This window comes from Eutrigla gurnardus (genome assembly GCF_963514095.1).
Source record: "Eutrigla gurnardus genome assembly, chromosome: 10".
NCBI lineage: Eukaryota > Metazoa > Chordata > Actinopteri > Perciformes > Triglidae > Eutrigla > Eutrigla gurnardus.
Window position 1 is genome coordinate 28738303 of NC_139924.1, and position 22274 is coordinate 28760576.

The window sequence follows — 22274 nt, forward strand, 5'->3', positions numbered from 1 at the left end:
ACACGTTTGGCTCCGTCGACTGAATCGCTGCCGTGATGAAGAAACGTGAAGAAGAGAAGCCGACGTTTCCTGACCGGAGGTCGATATGCTCACACGTCTACGTCCTCTTACATACATTATACATATTATATACTCGACAATTATCAGGTATCTATGGAAACACGTTTACACTACTGTCAGGGGAAAAAAGAGTAACTTTCTCAAAACATTGACTTAGTATCTCATAAAATGTCATAATAATGACTTATTATCTAAAAATCATGACTTAGTATCTCAAAATAATGACTTAGTATCTCATAAAATGTCATAATAATGACTTATTATCTAAAAATCATGACTTAGTATCTCATAATAATGACTTAGTATCTCATAAAATGTCATAATAATGACTTATTATCTAAAAATCATGACTTAGTATCTCAAAATAATGACTTAGTATCTCATAAAATGTCATAATAATGACTTATTATCTAAAAATCATGACTTATTATCTAAAAATCATGACTTAGTATCTCAAAATAATGACTTAGTATCTCATAATAATGACTTAGTATCTCAAAAATCATGACTTTATCTCAAAAATCATGACTTATCTCAAAAATCATGACTTAGTATCTCATAATAATTACTTATTATCTCAAAAATCATGACTTATTATATCATTACTGAGTATTTTTGAACACAAGTATATCAGTACTCCTCGATTAGAGAACATCTGGACTTAAGACACCTCTGGAAACAAGAACAACGCAGATGGAAAGAACGCGTTATTGGCTGAATGGAGTCTATTAGCTGCTAATTGTGTTTTTAATCTGGTTCGTTAAAGACGTTCCTTTACTAATTAGTGTGTGAAGTGCATTTTCAATTACAAGGTGACGGATAGTGGTTGTGCTTTATTAGCGGCAGTAGATTATTTATTTTAGAACAAAAAGGACACCAGTTGAACTGAAACTCTGTAGACTTTATTAGCCTGAATACAGCAGAGAACCTTTAAGGTGAGGCGGTCCAGCAGTCACGGTGGATCTGTTTCATCAGTCTGTGACCTTTAAGGCCCAGACGGCGGGTCATCCTCGCCGCTCTGCTGCAGCAGCATCACGGACATGAGGAATCAGAGAAAACCCATACATGAAGAAATATATACCATAACACGTCATGCATGGGTTAACTGGGGAACTAATCAAAACGTTTATGTCATTTTCATGCAGAAGATGACTCAGAAAATACATATTTCATTTTAGTAAACAGTATTTTAAGAGCAACACCTTATTGTTGACAAGCAATTCAAAGAAAGAATACAGATCGATGCGATACTTTCACATTTGTGATCGCAATCTCCAAAAGATAAATGTGATCGTTAGACACCAGACTCGTTTCCGTCATCTCTTCGTGTTATTACACCGTCTGTCATCAGGGTCGTGCTTACATTCGTAGCCGACTACTAAAACCTCGGAAATACAAATGCAAGACAACAAGAAGGATTTCCTAATCTAATTTAATTCATGACATTGTGGAGTTATAACCCTATCTGCCTGTGGAGTGATGAGAATGTAAGTATAGAAAGTCGGCTACCACCACATCTAGACGATCCAGACTACATTTAGACCTTTTAATCTCTTATTTAGAAATCTTTTTGGTATCCTCTGAGGCTGACTGGTGGAGTCCAGAGTCCAGACTGAAGGAGATCAGGTCCCCCAGGACTCTGAACAGACCTTCTCAAACACATAAGTCTGTCTGAGTCAGTGTCTTCTAAAACACACACACACACATTTATCAGAAAAACAGATTTTTATCCGAGTTGTCCGCTTGATGTATTGATTTGTATTTCTTGTTTGTGTATCTTTCACCTTGGTTTTTTATTTTCTCTCTGTGGAGCACTCTTTGTTTTGATACGTGCTCTAGAAATAAAGTTTGTAATTGTTATTAATATTGTTGTTGTTCTAACTGTTATTATTAACAATATTATCATTATTATATAGAAGCAGGTTCTGGGTGCACTTGTTAATGTCTGGCTCATTCCAGTTTATGCAAGTGGCTCGGGTGGGGCTAGCCGTTAATATCTAGTTCAACGTTGTTTTTTTATGATCGACAATTCATCGTAGAGAAGAAGATACTGGTGTATAACAACTTCCCAGATCTCCCAGTATGGATATGAGGAGAAGGTGAAATCATTCATTTATTGCGACTGAGATGTATCAGAGCTTGAGGCGTAACTTCCAGCCAATCGTTGAGCTCCTTTATACGTTGGCCCCGCCCCTCTGAGCTGTCAATCAGAACTGAGTTTCTAACTGGAATTTGCACTAAAAGGAGGATTTTAACGAGATGTGTTTTAACTAATCTGGACAGACATTCTCAGGAACATTCTGGAATGTTTATTGAATCTAGACAAAACGTAAACAAACAAATCTAAGAATATCTATGAAAAATACATAAAGCAACTCTTTTTTTTATTTATTTTTTATTTAAACATAAGATCATACATTGTCTCGCAGAGGATGTACAATCATAATGACATAAAAAAAACATAACAACACGAGGACAGGCAAAACCATACAAATAACACACAGAAAGACTCGGGGGGATTAAGTGGAAGTAATTAAGTATTCTAAACAAAAACTTTAAAATAAAAACACCAAGCATCTTAAATGTACAGGCTGGAGTGTAGACATTAAGGTACAAATCCAAGGCCATCACTCAAAATAACAACAACCTAGAAAATTCTGCACTTATCTTATTTGTAATTTTGCTGCAATGCATTTTCTTGAGTGATTTAAAAACAACTTAAAATAATTTAGAAACCAATCAAAGGAGGGTTCAGTAGTCCGCCATTTACAACCGTGTATATGCTATTAGAAATAAAGCAACTCTGTTAACAAGGTGGAGGTTTATGCTGTCAACAGCCATGACATGCAGTAACACCGGTACGGTCCCTTTAAATACATCTAAACAGCCAATCACAGAGCGCTGTGACGACAATATCAGGCGGCGCGGCTACGACTATGACGAGGTTTCTGTGCGACGTGCCGGGACGTGAACGGAGAAAGCGAAGCCAGATTCACCTGCATGTTTGTTTTGGTTTGTTTTTTGGTTTATGAGTTTAAAAGTGGAGCAACATTTTCAAAACACCAGCCACCCGGACACCGTCGCTGAAGTCTCGCGTGTTTTACACCCAAGTCTCGAGCCAACACATCCTGGAGCGTCGTAAACGCTTAGCCACGTTAGCATCAGCTGCTAACTAACGTTTTTATTACCGGCTCACGGTTATTAACGTTTAACGGCTGTGACGGCGCCATGTCCGGATACGGAGGTCGAGGAGGGAGACGAGACCGGAGAGGAGGAGGAGGAGGCCGGGGATACAGGGATGGGAGCCGGGAGAGAAGGGACCGAGGAGGAGGAGGAGGAGGCTACAGGGATGGAAGCCGGGAGAGATGGGACCGAGGAAGAGGAGGTTCGAGGGGACACAGCTCCGACTTGGACCGGGACCCGGGAGGAGGAGGAGGAGGAGGAGGAGGAGGAGGGGCCCCGCGGGGCCGGCGTCCTCCCCCGCACCTGAAGGGACGTGAGATCGGCATGTGGTACGCCAAACACTCGCAGGCCAGGAACAAGCAGGACGAGTGGAAGTCGGTACGGGTCATGTTTGTGTGTTGCATGCTCGTGCACGTGAGCGCGTGCTCGAGTCTCTTAGGACCAGGTCCAGATACGAGACTGGGAGACTAAGGTTCAAAATGTGACAGCTTCAAACACCCTGATTTAATTGAGGGTTCAGGGCAATAATACTGCAGGGTTGGTACCTGGAAATCCTTGAAAACACTACAATTTTAGTGTGGAGTGGAAGGTGCTGGAAAAGCATGGAAATGCCCCTTGAAAGTGCTTGAAAAGGTGGAGGAACCCTGAATACTGCAGGTGCAGTGACGTGGACCCTGATCCGTGATTCTGCAAAATCCCGCAGAAAGCGGGTTCACCACCTGGACTTAGTCCGGAGACGACGGCCTGAACAACAGACACACTAAAGCTGGTGTCGGCAGAGCCGAGGTGGACCACCGCCACAATAAAACGTGGGAAAACTTACAAAATCTAGAGTCTGAGGGTTTAAGGTTGCATAATAATCCCTCAGATGTCACTGAAATTAAAACATCTGTAACATGGATGTGACCGTTTCACAGGGATTTATTTCAGTGCAATTAGATCAAATTTGGCGTCTCATTTGTTTATTTAGTTTCCAGCTGAACGTTTTTCCTTTCCCTGTGTGCAGCGGGAGTTGGTCCAGATGGACGAGGCCAGAGAGCAGCACATCACCCAGCTGCTGAACTCGGTCCAGAGGAGCGACGGCCGCAACGCAATAGCCTCGATGTCCAACAGCATGCAGACGGCCGCCAGCAGCAGCAGCAGCGGTGGACATTGGTAGGATCAGCTGATCTGTTGGAGACCTTTCAGAACGGAGCCGATGGGAAACCCGGATGAAAGTTTGACTCCTGATTTGTGCCTGCAGTTACTTTGACGGGGACAAATCCAAAGAGGAAAAACTGAAGGATGACCTCAAGTCGGAGGATGAGGAGGAAGAAGTTTCTTCGGCTCAGAAGAAAGCAACGACCAAATCACGACGGTAACTGAGATGCATTGCTCCAAATTCAGATTGCTGCAATATCCTCTGGTGGTGATGCACTATATTGTGGATATTTACACGTTTAATGTTTTTTGTTCAGTAACTTCTCTCAAGTCGATAAAGATGAGATTCCAGACACGTGGGATGATGACGAGGAGGAGGAGGAGGAGGAGAAGGAGGAGCAGCAGGAGGAGAAAGAGAAACTGAAACCGAGAGTGAAAGACAGGGACCTGGACTTCTTATTTCAGGACGTGGCCAGAGACGGCACACTGGACGAGCGCTTAAAGCGAGATCTGCAGAGCAAGAAGTCCGAACCGAAGTACAAAGAGATGCTGGTGAGTCTGCACATTAGTTTTCATTAAGTGGAAGCTTGTCGGCTACTGAGATCAGCCTGCCGTCCTCCGTTTGCTTTTCTCTGACGCTATAATGTTGTCTGCAGATATTTATTATAATATCTCCTCTGCCAGGTTTGTTGTCTGCCTAAATGATCGTTTAAATAAGATGGATATCATCTTATTAAAAAGTTTCATTATTATTTCTGTGGGGGAGAAAGCGATGAAGTGTTAAAAATGACTGTAAACAAGCAGGATAATTGGAGATGGGCACAGCATGAGAGCCTCAAACTAATTACACCTGCCAGTTGGTGTTCAAGTATTTATGGATCTGAATAGTTCAGCACAACACCATAATACACTTAACCCTGGCAAATATATCTCATAATCAGATGGTATAATATTCCTTCAATATCAAAATAATGTTGAATGTGCAGATTAGTCACAAAATTGCTTGTTCTGTTCAGTTTTATTTGATGTAGTTGCTTTTGTAAAGCGTGTATAAAACAAATGTATTACTATTATTATTGTAGTAATGTCACAGTATTTCACTGCACACTCTGTGATAAGAACAACTTAGATGTTTGGTGTGTAATCACTTGATAATGTGTATAGTTAAGATTGAACATCTGCTCGTTATTTGATTGGCTTTATTCAAAGTTTTCTCATCTTTGTACCTTCAGACCTTCAGAGAAAAACTCCCATCTTATAGCAAAAAAGAGGTAAGTTTTTGATTTCACATTCTTAAATCAAATTCTCATCGTTTATTCTGCCAAATTAAATCTCATCTATATTGAATTGTTTGTGGTCCTCGTCAGGACCTCGTGGATCTGATCAACTCGAACCGTGTGCTGGTGGTGAGCGGTGAGACGGGCTGTGGGAAGACCACCCAGGTGACCCAGTTCATCCTGGACGACTACATCAGCAGAGGCGTGGGCTCCATGTGTCGGGTGGTCTGCACGCAGCCTCGCCGCATCAGCGCCATCTCGGTACGTCCCATCGGGCTTCACGCTCTGCATGTGTCATTTCATGCACATTTAGTTGGTTGTTCTTTCACATCGATCGTGTTACGTGTTTCTGCGTGTTTCCTCTCAGGTAGCGGAGCGTGTCGCAGCAGAGAGGGCAGAAAGTGTCGGGAATGGAAACTCCTGTGGTTACCAGATCCGCCTGCAGAGGTAAGGAAGTCTTCTCACCTTTTGTTTGGGTCCTGTTGAGTTTCAGGCCCTGCTCAGGATATAATGGATACCCCACATGTAGATAAATATTAATTAAATGGGCTCCGATATTCCAGAAGAGCCGTGAATTTTCATTGAAAAAGCGTGAAATCGTCTCTTCCATTCTTGATTTAGTCGACTATAGATTTTCTGGAAGCAAATCTTTACATCTGCAACGATTCATGTATGGAGACATGTGCATAACCTTATTGCCCTTTTAAAGTAGAAAACTGGAACATTTCTATTTTGTTCTCTTTGGCAACACCTATGGCAATAAGCAGTAATTGCAGGTTTGTCACTTATGTCGCAAGCATAGCTAGCAATTCTTAAAAAAAATAAAAATCTGAGATTTAACACTGAAGTGGACTCGAGCGGTTTTGTGCATCAGTTACAGCTTGTTAGCAGCATCCACAGTGTCAACACACGCCATTAAAGTGAAATAATACCTGCTGCTTAATGGTTCAAGGCAAAGAACACAGAAAAATAGTTCCTTTCAGAAAACTCAAAATCCTTATTTCCCACTCCAATAAAACAAGATATTCCTGGTCCAGACACCCTCATCACAGGGATGCTGGTTTTAACAGCGTGATGATTTTGCCCTGGGTCGCCTAAATGAACACCAACACCGTTAACACACCGGCATGATTACTTCAGTCCTTCACAACACGCTTCAACAAATCCAAAATGATGCCACAAAACCTCCATGATGTCCCTTTTGAGTTCAAACCACCAACAGCTGAACGCTTATATTCAACTCTCTTCTCATTTCAATCACATGCAAAACAACAGCTGATGCATTTAAACACGCATTTCCATGAAAATCATTCACAGCATTTATAGTAGTCTATAACTACAAACATGAGTTTTAGCAAAAGGTACTTTTTTTTTTAAAGGAAAAAAAATGACTAGAGCAAGTGATAGATGATGGAAAAGATGATTTATTCAGTACGGTCATTAAAAAAACATTCATGCAAAGAGTGAGGGCAGGAAGCTGCGAACCAACGATGGGAAAAGTGTTTTTTCAATGAACAAACCAATATAAAGAAATTAAAATCCAAATTACCGAGTTAGTTACCATGGTGCTGGGTTTATTCCACTGCAGCTGCACACGGCCGGACACGTCACATGGAAAGCCCTAAACACAAAATACACACAAAAATACACCAGTGAGGGCTATTTCCATATAAATTAAACACAATAAGATTAAGGAAGTACATATCAAAATGTTACACATCCTACAAATCTATATTTATCCTAATTCCTACATATTAAAAGAACAAATGCACTTTTTGCAACAATGAACCAGAATCTTTGACACGTATTCGTTTACATTCTGCTACTTTTTGGACTCTTAAAATTAACTGCAATATATCAGAATTTAATGTAAAAATGTGATTCTGTACTTTGAAGGCATAGAATATTGAATCTGTTAACTTGATGATTTGATGTGGTACATTTTAATTGCATAGATGTAAGGAAACAAAACTATGCCCAACTATCGCTTTCCAAACTGAATTCCAGAACCATCTCAAATCTCTCAAATTCATGAACATTTGAAAGTTATTTAAAACGAATTCATTTATAGAAGATTCATATTAATAAATATACATTTTTATATGATTCATATGTATGTTATACTGGGACTTTTTATCCACGTATTTATTTATTTTCTTTTTTTCTCAGTGTATTGTCATGTCAATTTTATGTGAAATTATTCAATAAAGTTTGTAAAGTTTTTTAAATACGTCAGTTTAACATTTACGTAAGCGTTTTTTAAAAAACAAATTCGTAAAGGGGAGAATAGAATAACGCAGTGAAATCACAGTTAATCTCATTTCAGTCATTTAAAAACAGTAGACACATCCGGTTAGCATTTAGCACGCTAGCTAGCTGCGGCTAGCACACAAACACACACCCATTGAGCGCCATTATGTGTCCGGATCTTACCTTCGTGAAGTTGGATGCAGCTTCAGTTGGCCTCGCGAGCGCCGGAACTAACACGCAATACGGACGCGGACTTTTTTTACTTTCTTTTACGAAGAAACGTTAAGACGGCGGTCAACGAGCCGAACAATCCGCGCTGCGCTGTCGCTTCCCTTCCGCGCAGCGCGGCACGCCATCTTGGATCTCAGCGTCGTCATCATTTAAACGGCACCAGAAGGACCGGATTGGTTCATCAGTGGGGGGGCGTGTCTTTGACGGGATGGGTCGCAGATCGCGTCACGCCACTGATTTAATGCTAACATAACAGCATAGTAAAGACAAATAAGTATTTTATTTTGTACATTGAATATTAATTAAATAAATACAAATAAAATGTTTGTCAATTTAAAAGATAAAATTACAAGTCAAGAAAGTAAAAAAATAAATAAATACAAATGCTCGTGGAGCCTTTTTAAAATAATTAAAGACGGATATCAATTTGTAACAAACGGCTAAATACAACGGGCAACGTCGAGGACAACTAAAATGATCACGGTCCGTACAATGAGTCGTAAAGAAATATCAAGGTTGTGTCCATATAACGATCCTGTAGGTTAATGTATGTTTTTATTAATTTTAAATATATTTTACAGCTTAATAAGTTCTATAAATATATAAAAGATAATGAGATGCAATACAGTGTGAAAGATTAAACTGGTGTTTAAACTAATAATAATGATGATAATAAAATGTTATTCATACAGCAGGTGTAGTTGAAAACGTTTTAAAATAAGGTTGTAGCATATAATATTGTAGCATAGTACTTAATTAAAAAACATGTTTAAAAAAAACAGCAAATCTGCTGCCAGTGTTAGGCAGACTTCTCCTCCACTACCTTCTTTGGATTTATTGATCTAGAATGTGTTTTCTTGTATTTATGATCTGTCGTATCATTGCTATTGACGACCTGTAATCTTTTTTTATTTTATCAGTGAGGTTTAATTTGTTTGTTTGCTTCTAAATACTTGTTTCAAACAGTTCTTTTATTTTTGGTGCTATTTCTCATGATGTGATATGAAGATATTGTGCACTATATTGCATTTACGGGTTTTCTGTAACTTTTTAAAGCGATCGAGCTTCATGTGTACTTCTGTGTGCAGGCTGAGCATCAGGATACTGTAGCTCTGAAATAATCCTTTTTTTAAGTGTTAATTTATTTGTGTGTGTGTGTAAAACCCCCAAATGTAGGGTGGATATAACATTTTTAATAAAAAGCAATAACTAAGAAAACAACTAAGAACGTCATTTTTTTCTCCCTCCTGTTTCTCAGCCGGTTACCACGGAGACAAGGCTCCATCCTGTACTGTACAACAGGCATTATTCTTCAGTGGCTTCGCTCAGACCCGTAAGTAACCCGACCTCACCGGCCTCCTCTTCCTCATCTCAACCTCTCTTCTTCCTCTCTGTTTCCTCTCACTCTCTCATTTCATCTACTCTGTTTCATCCCGCTGGTTTGTGGTTGACTGTCTGTGGAAGGAGCATTAGTATGGGTGGTGTACACACACACACACACACGCACTCAGTGACTCATCGCTGCCTCCCGAGTCCTTGAAAACGCTGAGTCGGAGCGAGGGAGCCAGCTTTCCTTTTTTCAGAATGGGCTCTCGTGTGTCATTTCAGGACGTCGGTCGTCTCACGAAATGCTGCAACTCTTGTCTTTTTTGGCGTCATCACATCATTTACTTACGTGGTGGTGATGCATTAACATTGTCCTCGTTAGACCGCTGCTGTAACACAGAAGCACAGAACCCAATTATATCCACTGTCAGTCTCACTACAGGAAATGTGTATGTATCATATACTGCATCAATAATAATAATAAATTATTGATCATTTATAAAGCACGTTCCACTTTCTACGACAAGAAGAATATAAGAGTAAAACAATTAATTGAAAACAGTTAAATAAAAATAAAGAACAGTTCAGTAAAAACAAGAACGATCCAAAAACAAACAAACATCCACAGTAAAATTACAATGAAAAATAAATGAAATAAAAGCAAAGCAAAAGAATGTAAAAATGAGAAATCAGATATAATGGACACAGAACGGCTGTTTTTCAGCCCCAATGATAGACATTCCTGCTGCAGCTTCTCTCATAACACATACGTAACATTCCACCTTGAGCTTTTCATCGTCTCATGTAACCGCCGAAGCAAAGGATTGTGGGTCAGATAGTCAGAATATAATACGGTAAAATGCAACCCGTTGGTCTTAAATGGTTTCCTGTCATACTAAATACTTGCATGTATTTTCTCCGTGTGCGTGTCAGATTGTTGTCCACCATCAGCCACCTGGTGTTGGACGAGATCCACGAGAGGAACCTGCAGTCGGACATCTTGCTGGTCATCGTGAAGGACATCCTCAGTCTCCGAGACGACCTCACCGTCATCCTCATGAGCGCCACGCTCAACGCCGAGAAGTTCTCCCGGTATTTCGACGACTGTGCGATGATCCACATCCCCGGGCTGACGTTCCCGGTGGAGGAGTTCCTGCTGGAGGACGTCGTGGAGATGCTCGGCTATCGTCCACAGAGCCAGGACCAGCGCTCCTCCTGGAAGAGAGGCTTCTGGCAGGGACGCCAGAACTCCAGACCGGAGAAGGAGGAGAAGGAGGCCGAGTACAAGGAGAGCTGGCCTTGTTACGCTCGGACGCTGCAGGGAAGGTGAGTCAGAGAACCATTCTGCATCCATGCAGTCGTGTTTTATCTTTTAAATGTCGTTCCACATTTTATTAAGTAATGTAGCACATCAACTGTATCATACAAATAAGGATTGATTTGAAAGAAGGAAAAATCCTCATTATCAAACTTTTTATTTATAACTATATTTAGTTTCTTTGTTTCTTTTAATTTGATCTATATATATATATATATATATATATATATATATATATATATAGAACCGTGATATTAACTGACAATTCACACCACAAGTGGTCGGATCGTTCTGGCGGTTGCCATGACGATGGATTTGTTTGTTAAGGTGGAGAACGAGAGGATTTTCAGCTCCTATTCAAAATGAATACTGTCTTTGTAAAGTTTTCCCCCCGAGTGCAGTTTGAGTGCTTTTGACCCTTTTTGATGGATTTGTGTAAAACAGGAAGACAGAATGTAAAAAGGCGTATTATGCCTCTGCAGGATTCTAACTGCATGTAGATGACGGTGCTGATTTACTGCTGGATGGTTTCCCCTGCTGGCACTTCCTTTTATTGGCCTTTTTGAAGGAGCCCGGCTCCACTTAAGACGTCGCCTCCTCTCAGTAACTCAGCAAACATGTATTACAGCGGCTCGGTGTCACAAAGCCAAAACAGGAAGTCCTCCATGCCCACGTAGAATTAAGTTGAGTCTTGGAATTATATTCCGATGCTCGTCTGAACGTAGAAACGGTTTCTCTTTCCGAGGTTTCAGCAGCGAGGCTGATAAAAGCTGTGCCTCCTCGCCGACCTTCAGTCCAGGGACTGTAGCCAGAAATAATACGTGTTATTGTTCAAGCACCGACGCTTGTGGAATATGAATTGATTTGTTTTTTTACAGATACTCTGACAACACCGTGGAGACTCTGGAGTTGTTGGACAACGACGATAAGATTGACCTGGAGCTGATCCTGGCTCTGATTCGCCACATCGTGCTCCATGAGGAGGTGAGCGCTCTAAATAAACTAAATACATGGGATTCCATTCAGGGTTCTTAGGGGTCCTGGAAATCCTTGAAAACACTTGAATTATAGTGTGGTGCTTTCCAGGTTTGAAAAGTGCTTGGATTCAGACTAAAGTGCTTGAAATGTGTGTTGTATGTGATGACATCTATGATAGAACAGAGAAAAGAAGATCTCCATATCTGAGGGACTGAAAACAGCATTTTCTGACATTTCTTTATGAAAAATGACTTTTGATGATGAACAGATGATGAAAATAGTTGGTGATTATATTTCTGTGGATCTGTTAGTGGAATTAGTTTTCCTTTCATTTGTGGTCCTTCTGTAAAAAGCTGTCTCCAAACATCATGTTGGTTGTTTAGAGGACAATAACATCTCATTTAATGTGATGAACAAGTGACATAATAAGTAGACTGAATACTGACCATTGGATTGGTACAAATATGGAGTTTACCACAGCTGGAAGGGGCTGGAAAAGCATGGAAATTCACCTTGAAGTGCTTGGAAAGTGCTTGAATTTGACTTAGGAGACGGTGTAGGAGCCCTGTCCATTGCTCGTGTCTTTCAGATTTGTAGATTGTCAGTGTTGTTGATGGTAGACTGGCCATCAGGAGGAGGGTTCTGGGTTAGATAAAGAGGAGTGCATTCTTAGGTAGAGCAGATGGAAGAAACACTAAACCCGGGGCGACGAGGATCAGAGTCTGGCAGCAGAGATGTGCTAATGAGAGAGCAGATGCTCTCCAACCAACACACACCCATGGTGTTTAAATGTGTCGTCACATGGTCTCTTTACTGTCGGAGCCTTCGTCACTCGACTCTCAGCCCCGCGTGGCCTGAATCCTCCAAACACACGGCTGTGACTAACGCGGTCAGACAGAATAATTACCCCCGTCCCACACGGAGACGTACCCATCGGTCACGGCGGTCTGAGCCCGTCAACCAGCTGATGGGGGGGGGGGGGATCCTCCGTGACGACGGCGCTCTGAAACCGTCTGCTGGAGCTCGCCGCTCTGATGATGGTTGGTTAAGACATCGTAGGGGTTTGTGATTAAACACGGGGGGAGGGGGGCAACATACCGGCATTAATTAGTGTGTGTGAGAGTGTGTGTGTGTGTGTGTGTGTGTGTGTGTGTGTGTGTGTGTCTGTGTGTGTGACTGTCTGTGTGTGTGACTGACTGTGTGTGTGTGTGTGTGTGTGTGTGTGTGTGTGTGTGTGTGTGTGTGAGACTGTGTGTGTGTGTGAGACTGTGTGTGTGTGTGACTGTGTGTGTGTGTGTGTGTGTGTGTGTGTGTGTGTGTGTGTGTGTGTGTGTGTGTGTGTGTGTGAGACTGTGTGTGTGTGTGACTGTGTGTGTGTGTGTGTGTGTGTGTGTGTGTGTGTGTGTGTGTGACTGTGTGTGTGTGTGTGTGTGTGTGACTGTGTGTGTGTGTGTGTGTGTGTGTGTGTGTGTGTGTGTGTGTGTGTGTGTGTGTGTGTGTGTGTGTGTGTGTGTGACTGTGTGTGTGTGTGTGTGTGTGTGTGTGTGTGTGTGTGTGTGTGTGTGTGTGTGTGACTGTGTGTGTGTGTGTGTGTGTGTGTGTGTGACTCTGGTAATAATAATTAGCTTTAATTAAAGGCAGGGAGCCTCTGATCATCTCTCTGAGTCGTGCCGTGTTAAAGACGTATCTTGGCCCCGGGATCAGGTTTAAACTCAGGTCTGTGATGTTTCCCCCGTTGATGATAACATAAAGTTGGATTCTTACATTAAAGACACCCTGTTGTTGTTTAGAACTGATGATGTGCCAGCTATCAAACATCATGATGAAATGTGACTGGCTCATTTTAAACGGTATTGAAGTGAAGCTGTTGAAGACGACGTTAAACACTGATTCACTGAGGAGTTTGAGATGTTGGTACATAAGGATGTTTTCATCTGAACACCTGATTAATACGAGCAGCGCTCTGTCTGGAACCTGTGAGTCTGTTTTATCTCTCTGGTTCACGTTTGAGGGTTCCACGCCGACTTCACAGGAAGTGGTCGTCCGTCTTCATGTCAGACTGATGAAGGAGCTGGAGAACTCCTCGTCTGATTGGTTTCTGTGTTTGCAGTTTGAAGGAGTCGACCCTGTGGGGGATGTGTCATGCTTTTTTTACAATTCCATTTTTCCCTTCTTAAACAAAAACAAACGTTGAACTATTCTCTTCAAGAGACAAAACATCCTGAGTCCCGTTTCCAAAGACACATCAAATGTAAACGGGGATTATTCTGCGACATTTAGTGTCGTTTGACTTGTTTTTGTCTCCATGTCGACGGCAAGTTGAGCCCTCATGTTGGAGTCGTTACCCCGATACGATACCCGTCCATGATAGAGCTCCAGCTTCGGTTGGGTCCGGCTTCTCCTGGACCTTGGTTTCACATGGAAGGCTGCAGGTTTCATCTCCGCTGGCTCTCCACGGCCCGCTGCTGGTTTTTCTGCTCCACTCGACCCTGAATCAGTAAATAGAATAGAAATATATTGATTCTGGGGAGAAAAACAAAGCTGTGTTTAGTATGAGAATCGATCTTTTCTCCGACCACTAGAACATATTGTTGTCAGAGTGCTGCTGGCAGGCTCAGGGTCTGCTGTGAGTGTGGTCAGAGGTCAGAGGTCGGCTCCTCCGAGGACGGTTCTTCCTCTTCTCTCTTCTGAAGCTGGTTCTGGTGTCTTTAACCCACAGGAAGGAGCGATCCTCGTCTTCCTCCCCGGCTGGGACAACATCAGCACCCTGAACGACCTGCTCATGGCTCAGCAGATGTTCAAATCAGGTACACACACACACACGCACGCACATATATACACACACACACACACACACGCACACACACACATGTAACAGAATTTTAACATTCCTTTGTGTAAAACACATACATTATTATTCCAAGCAGTATGTTTATATGTCATACAGATGACTGACATTTACATATAGTGGATTATTGGGGGGTGAATAGTTGCATTTTGGATATTTATTCTATTTAAGGTTCTATTATTCTTCCTGACACACGAGCAAACGGTGTTTTGTGTTTCAGACCGGTTCGTTATCATCCCTCTGCACTCCCTGATGCCGACCGTTAATCAGACACAGGTCAGCATCCTCTCTCTGTCTGTCTCTCTCTCTCTCTCTCTCTCTCTCTCTCTCTCTCTCTCTCTCTCTCTCTCTCCCTCTCTGTCTCTCTCTCTCTCTCTCTCTCTCTCTCTCTCTCTGTCTCTCTCTGTCTCTCTCTGTCTCTCTGTCTCTCTCTGTCTCTCTGTCTCTCTCTCTCTCTCTCTCTCCAGTGTCAGTAATATTCAAATCTCCTGTTTCTCTCCTCAGGTGTTCAAACGGCCTCCACCTGGAGTCAGAAAGATTGTGATCGCTACCAATATAGCCGAGACCAGGTGTGTGTGTGTGTATATTAATATATATATATATATATATATATATATATATTCCAGTCTATCATCATATCAGAAGCTGCCTGCTAAATATAAACCTACCAAAGAGCTGCATTAGATGTTTTCCCCTCCTTTAAGGATTGCACTGAGTTAGATCAGCACTCTTGACAGATTTCCTTTTGAAGTTGGGTTTTTTATTCTCTTCGTCTTCGTCTCACAGCATCACCATCGACGACGTCGTCTTCGTGATCGACGGCGGGAAGATCAAAGAGACCAACTTCGACACCAAGAACAACATCAGCACCATGATGGCGGAGTGGGTGAGCCTGGCCAACGCCAAGCAGAGGAAAGGACGCGCAGGCCGGTACGTTCATTTATGATTAGATCCAATATGATCCTCCCGTCTGTAAACATGCAGAAAGCAAAGCGTCGTCACTCCCAGACTCCACATCTGCTCCTGACATCAAAGCGGAGCGGCGTCCAATTAGCTGCTTCCTGAGTGAAGGTCTGACATGAAGCTGATGTAACACACCCTCTCTGCTCTCAGAGTGTGTCCAGGGAAGTGCTACCACCTGTACAACGGCCTCCGGGCCAGCCTGCTGGACGCCTACCAGCTCCCCGAAATCATGAGGACGCCGCTGGAGGAGCTCTGCCTGCAGATCAAGGTTCTGTATATACATATATGTGGAGAGAGAGACAGGGAGGCAGACAGACAGGTGTTGAAGCCCAGACTGAAAACAGCATTTTGTGACATTTCTTTATGAAAAATGACTTTTGATGATGAACAGATGATGAAAATAGTTGGTGATTATATTTCTGTGGATCTGTTAGTGGAATTAGTTTTCCTTTCATTTGTGGTCCTTCTGTAAAAAGCTGTCTCCAAACATCATGTTGGTTGTTTAGAGGACAATAACATCTCATTTAATGTGATGAACAAGTGACAGAATAAGTAGACTGAATACTGACCATTGGATTGATACAAATATGGAGTTTACCACAGCTGGAAGGGGCTGGAAAAGCATGGAAATACACCTTGAAATGCTTGGAAAGTGCTTGATTTTCACTTTCACATTTGTTCCACCCATGCTAATGGAACAGCGAGCCAAAGTTCACTCGGATCCGATTGTTCTCACCGGTGGTTTATCGGATACTCAGAGTCTACACCACTTCAGTTGGAGTGTGTGTGTGTGTGTGTGTGTGTGTGTGTGTGTGTGTGTGTGTGTGTGTGTGTGTGTGTGTGTGTGTGTGTGGGAGGAAGACTAATGCATCGCTCCGTCCTTTAAAAGGAGAGAGAGACCCTGACAACATGCTAACACACTCCAACGCCAGCTCGTTGTTATTATTATTAGTCAGACGTAGAAATGTTGTCGCTGTGTATTTAAAATCTCTCCTTGATGTGGAATATATATATATATAATATATATATATATATTCATTCAGCACTGATGGATGTTATTAGCATGCTGTCAGAGAAGCCGATGAACATGTGATGTCCCCGTCCAGATCCTGAAGCTGGGCTCCATAGCTCCGTTCCTGCAGAAGGCCCTGGACCCCCCCACAGACAAGGCCGTCAGCCTCGCCGTCAAGAACCTCAAAGACCTGGTGAGACAAGAAGCTTGGTTTATTCAACATGCTTTATACGTGAAACATCAGAAACATGGGATAAAACGGCTGAAATGTACTGGATGAATCCCCTCAGTAATAGTTTCTGTGGCAGCAAAGAGAGGAGAACAGACTCTGAACCCGAGCTCGTGGATTCAAAGTCTCACTTTTACAAATCTGTCGTATTAAATGAGAAATCAGAACGTATTAAAGAGGATGAAACATTCATGCTTAACGAGGTTTAAACACAACGAGAATCAACACAAGTGTTTGTGACGGTAACGAGGAAGGTGACATAATTAATGTTTTATTAAATATAAAATAATTAAATTATTATTATATTACAATATTGTATATTCATTTATATAAATTATATATTTATAAATTTTTTACAATATATTTTTTAGATATTAATATGTATTTATTATTATTATATACAATATTATTATTATTATAATTATTATTAAATTAAATCATTCATATCCAATGTAATTTTGTTAAATATATCCACCAGAAACAGAATGAGGATGATAGTGGATTTTGAAGGGTGTGTGACTGTGCTGTGGATCCTAGAACGCCCTGGACCACATGGAGAACCTGACGGCGTTGGGGTTCCACCTGGCCCGGCTCCCCGTGGAGCCTCACATCGGCAAGCTGATCCTGTTCGGAGCTCTGCTGGGCTGCCTGGACCCGGTCCTCACCATCGCCGCCTCGCTCAGCTTCAAAGACCCCTTCTTCATCCCGCTGGTAGGAAGCAGCGTGACCGCCGAGCTCACGCACATCAAAGCTGCCATCCACGGCGAGATATAGATATATATATTAATATAATTAATATATATATATATATATATATATATATATATATATATATATATATATATTAATATACCGGTATATATAAATGTTTCAGGGTAAACAGAAGATAGCAGACATGAGGAGGAGGACTCTGTCCAAGAACTCCAAGAGCGACCACCTCACTATCGTCAACGCCTGCCAGGTAAGACACACCTGTCTGCCCTCTCTGGCTGTACCGGGACCGTGTCCTAATGCCCTCTTCTGATTGGTCCAGGGCTGGGAGGACGCAAGACAGCGTGGGCCCAGGTGTGAGCGGGAGTACTGCTGGGACAACTTCCTGTCTGCCAACACGCTCCAGGTGAGTTTAAGATTGTAGACTGAATACATACAAATATGGAGTTTACCGCAGCTGGAAGGTGCTGGAAAAGCATGGAAATGCACCTTGAAATGCTTGGAAAGTGCTTGAATGTGCCTTTGGAGAAGGTGAGGAACCCTGGAGTTTAACAGATGAAGAAGTAACGATGTTTTTTAATAATTCAGATGCTTCACAACATGAAGGGCCAGTTTGCAGAACATCTGATGAACACGGGCTTCGTCAGCAGCCGCGACCCCAAAGAGCCCGCCTCCAACGTCAACTCAGGTAACGTCCACACATGGAAATATACAGGTGTCACTCCAGGACCGCGGGACGGTATCGCCACGGCAACCACGGGGCAGAACAAGCAGCCAAGAGAAAACAGAAGAGTGTAAATGTGACTTCCAGAAGGTTACATAGGACACATTGCTACACATTCATAAACACGTTCTGCATATTCCTCCTCGTTGTTTTGTTTGCAGAAAGTCAACGTCCCGGGACGTCGTGCTTTCTGATCCGGGGACTAAAAATATCTGTAATAGAGATTTCATCTCTAGTCCCGTTAGGAACCAGCATCAGCAGTAACACACAGGGAACCAGAGAACACACAGGGAACCGAGAGCACACAGGGAACCAGAGAGCACACAGGGAACCGAGAACACACAGGGAACCAGAGAGCACACAGGGAACCAGAGAGCACACAGGGAACCGAGAACACACAGGGAACCAGAGAGCACACAGGGAACCGAGAACACACAGGGAACCAGAGAGCACACAGGGAACCAGAGAACACACAGGGAACCAGAGAGCACACAGGGAACCGAGAACACACAGGGAACCAGAGAACACACAGGGAACCAGAGAGCACACAGGGAACCAGAGAACACACAGGGAACCAGAGAACACACAGGGAACCAGAGAGCACACAGGGAACCAGAGAACACACAGGGAACCAGAGAACACACAGGGAACCGAGAACACACAGGGAACCAGAGAGCACACAGGGAACCAGAGAGCACACAGGGAACCAGAGAACACACAGGGAACCGAGAACACACAGGGAACCAGAGAGCACACAGGGAACCAGAGAACACACAGGGAACCGAGAACACACAGGGAACCAGAGAGCACACAGGGAACCAGAGAGCACACAGGGAACCGAGAACACACAGGGAACCAGAGAGCACACAGGGAACCGAGAACACACAGGGAACCAGAGAGCACACAGGGAACCGAGAACACACAGGGAACCAGAGAGCACACAGGGAACCGAGAACACACAGGGAACCAGAGAGCACACAGGGAACCGAGAACACACAGGGAACCGAGAACACACAGGGAACCAGAGAGCACACAGGGAACCGAGAACACACAGGGAACCAGAGAGCACACAGGGAACCAGAGAGCACACAGGGAACCAGAGAACACACAGGGAACCAGAGAACACACAGGGAACCAGAGAGCACACAGGGAACCAGAGAACACACAGGGAACCAGAGAGCACACAGGGAACCAGAGAACACACAGGGAACCAGAGAGCACACAGGGAACCAGAGAGCACACAGGGAACCAGAGAGCACACAGGGAACCAGAGAACACACAGGGAACCAGAGAACACTCAGGGAACCAGAGAGCACACAGGGAACCAGAGAACACTCAGGGAACCAGAGAGCACACAGGGAACCAGAGAGCACACAGGGAACCAGAGAGCACACAGGGAACCAGAGAACACACAGGGAACCAGAGAGCACACAGGGAACCAGAGAACACACAGGGAACCAGAGAGCACACAGGGAACCAGAGAACACACAGGGAACCAGAGAACACACAGGGAACCAGAGAGCACACAGGGAACCAGAGAACACACAGGGAACCAGAGAGCACACAGGGAACCAGAGAACACACAGGGAACCAGAGAGCACACAGGGAACCAGAGAACACACAGGGAACCAGAGAGCACACAGGGAACCAGAGAGCCCCTATCACCCCATCAGTAGTCCAGTACTCGTGCGTTAAAATGAATGTTAAAGCTGTGAAACAGTAAATATGACACGTTCTCCTCAGACAACGAGAAGCTGATCAAGGCCGTGATCGTAGCCGGGCTGTACCCCAAGGTGGCCACCATCAGACCGTCTCGCAGCAAGAAGAGGCCCGGGTGAGTCCGGCGGTTCGATGCCCACAGACAGACATCATCATCATCATTATTATGTTATTATTATGTATTATTCCCTCAGGGTGAAGGCGTACACGCAGGCCGACGGGAAGGTCTGCATCCACCCCAAGTCTGTCAACGCCGAGGAGACCCAGTTCAACTACTCGTGGCTCATCTACCACCTGAAGATGAGGACGAGCAGCGTGAGTGGGGGGGTTAAAGGTCGGCGGCGTCCAGCTTCACTCTGAATGAATATTTGATGAAACGCTGCCTTTCAACTCTTTGAAGCTTCAAAGCGTTCAGACACAATAAAGGGAGGCGGGGTGCTGCCCTCTCTCTCCCTCCTCCTCCTCCTCTCTTTATTCCTCCTTCCATCCATCCGTCTGTCTTTGTTCTCTTCTGTTGGTGAATGAAAATCACCTTTCATGTCCTCGCTCACGCCTTTATGCTGCAGTTATTATTATTATGCTATCCATTTATGTATTATAATAATAAGGTAACACTGTCACGGTTATTTGTTTAGAGAGAGAGAAGGAAGCAGAAGTCTCTTTATCTCACCTGGTGGTCGATGACATCACACATTTATGGACCGGCCGTCCCGCCTCCTCCTCCCTCCACCTCCCTCCTCCTCACTACCTCCCTCCTCCTCACTACCTCCCTCTTCCTCTCCGCCTCCCTCCTCCTCACTACCTCCCTCCTCCTCACTACCTCCCTCCTCCTCACTACCTCCCTCTTCCTCTCCGCCTCCCTCCTCCTCACTACCTCCCTCTTCCTCTCCGCCTCCCTCCTCCTCACTACCTCCCTCCTCCTCACTACCTCCGTCCTCCTCTCCACCTCCGTCCTCCTCTCCACCTCCCTCCACCTCACTACCTCCCTCCTCCTCTCCACCTCCTTCCACCTCCCTCCTCCTCCTCGTCTCCTCTCCACCTTTTCTTCGAAGATGAACTAGTTGTATGTTTTTGGTGTCTGAGGTTGTAGGTGTGTGTGTGTGTGTGTGTGTGTGTGTGTGTGTGTGTGTGTGTGTGTGTGTGTGTGTGTGTGTGTGATCAGTGTGTGTGATCAGTGTGTGTGATCAGTGTGTGTGATGTGTGATCTGTGTGCGTGATGTGTGTGTGTGTGTGTGTGTGTGTGTGTGTGTGTGTGTGTGTGTGTGCGTGTGCGTGTGCGTGTGCGTGTGCGTGCGTGTGTGTGCGTGATCAGTGTGTGTGTTGGAGCAGCTGTCAGCTGATCTCTAGAAGGAAACAGATGGAGGCGTCGGGACACGATGACATGTCAACACATCCTCTCCTCGCTAATGGGACACTCTCACACCCGACGGCACGGCGGCTGTGGGGCGTGGCGTTACCATGGCGACCTTAGCGATGCTCGCAGGTCGCTGGCCGTTAGTGACGTCTCTCTCCCCTCAGATCTTCCTGTACGACTGCACCGAGGTGTCGCCGTTCTCGCTGCTGTTCTTCGGCGGCGACATCACCATCCAGAAGGGCGAGGGCGGCCACGAGACCATCGCCGTGGACCAGTGGATCATCTTCAGGTCCCCGGCTCGCATCGCTCACCTGGTCAAGGTCAGGCGAGGGCGATGACATCACAACGCCGCCGATGATGAGGTTGATGTTCACTGATTGGTTTCGTCTCCACAGAGTTTGAGGAAGGAGCTGCACTCTCTGCTGGAGGAGAAGATCCGCCACCCGGCCCCCGTGGACTGGCAGGACCGCCAGTCCAAAGACTGTGCCGTCATCACGGCCATCATAGACCTCATCACCACGCAGGAGCAACCCACGGGGGGCGCTAGAGGCTACGAGAGGACGCCGAGGGGACAACACACCCACTTCAATGACGAGGACGACGACGAGGACGATTAGAAAAGACTTCCTCCATGACGGTTCTCCTCTTGAAGGGTCGTTACTGTTTGTAAAAAGGACCAATCCACGTTCTAATGAGCTCATTTTCTGTTTCTTCAGTTTGTACACGTAAGGTGCAATAAAAAAAAAAGCATGTCCAAACAAAGATGCCTGGCTGAGCTTCATCTGCTGAAAACACAGAGTGATAACCCTGAAATACTTTATGAGGCCCCTGAAGGGCCAACGACAACAACACAACCACAAAAATGTCGTGTTTTTGTTAACGCCGTTGCCGTTTGCCCTTCAGGGCCACCGTAGAACCAGCATCATTGTTCTAAGTAATATTTGGTTGGAA

The 22274-nt window shown here is 44.2% G+C and overlaps 1 protein-coding gene across 1 annotated transcript; it reads left to right on the forward strand.

Annotated features, from left to right (window-relative positions):
• The first annotated feature begins 3016 nt into the window (after positions 1-3016).
• Positions 3017-22226, forward strand: dhx36 (DEAH (Asp-Glu-Ala-His) box polypeptide 36). Its single transcript, XM_084018621.1, has 24 exons — positions 3017-3621; positions 4250-4398; positions 4487-4600; positions 4701-4935; positions 5616-5654; positions 5751-5921; positions 6028-6107; positions 9400-9474; positions 10401-10793; positions 11664-11769; positions 14483-14570; positions 14832-14887; positions 15116-15180; positions 15398-15541; positions 15725-15842; positions 16681-16779; positions 17353-17526; positions 17690-17776; positions 17849-17932; positions 18115-18214; positions 19994-20084; positions 20164-20284; positions 21488-21643; positions 21719-22226. Exons 1-24 carry the CDS (start codon positions 3289-3291, stop codon positions 21938-21940), a joined length of 3300 nt encoding a protein of 1099 aa, XP_083874747.1. The 5' UTR covers positions 3017-3288; the 3' UTR covers positions 21941-22226.
• The last annotated feature ends 48 nt before the right edge of the window (positions 22227-22274 follow it).

Coding starts and splice junctions, on each gene's coding strand:
- dhx36 (XM_084018621.1), top strand. CDS start 3,289: ATGTCCGGATACGGAGGTCGAGGAGGGAGACGAGACCGGAGAGGAGGA. Junction 18,215..19,993: donor CGCCTCCAACGTCAACTCAG/GTAACGTCCACA, acceptor CGTTCTCCTCAG/ACAACGAGAAGCTGATCAAG. Junction 20,285..21,487: donor TGAAGATGAGGACGAGCAGC/GTGAGTGGGGGG, acceptor CTCTCCCCTCAG/ATCTTCCTGTACGACTGCAC.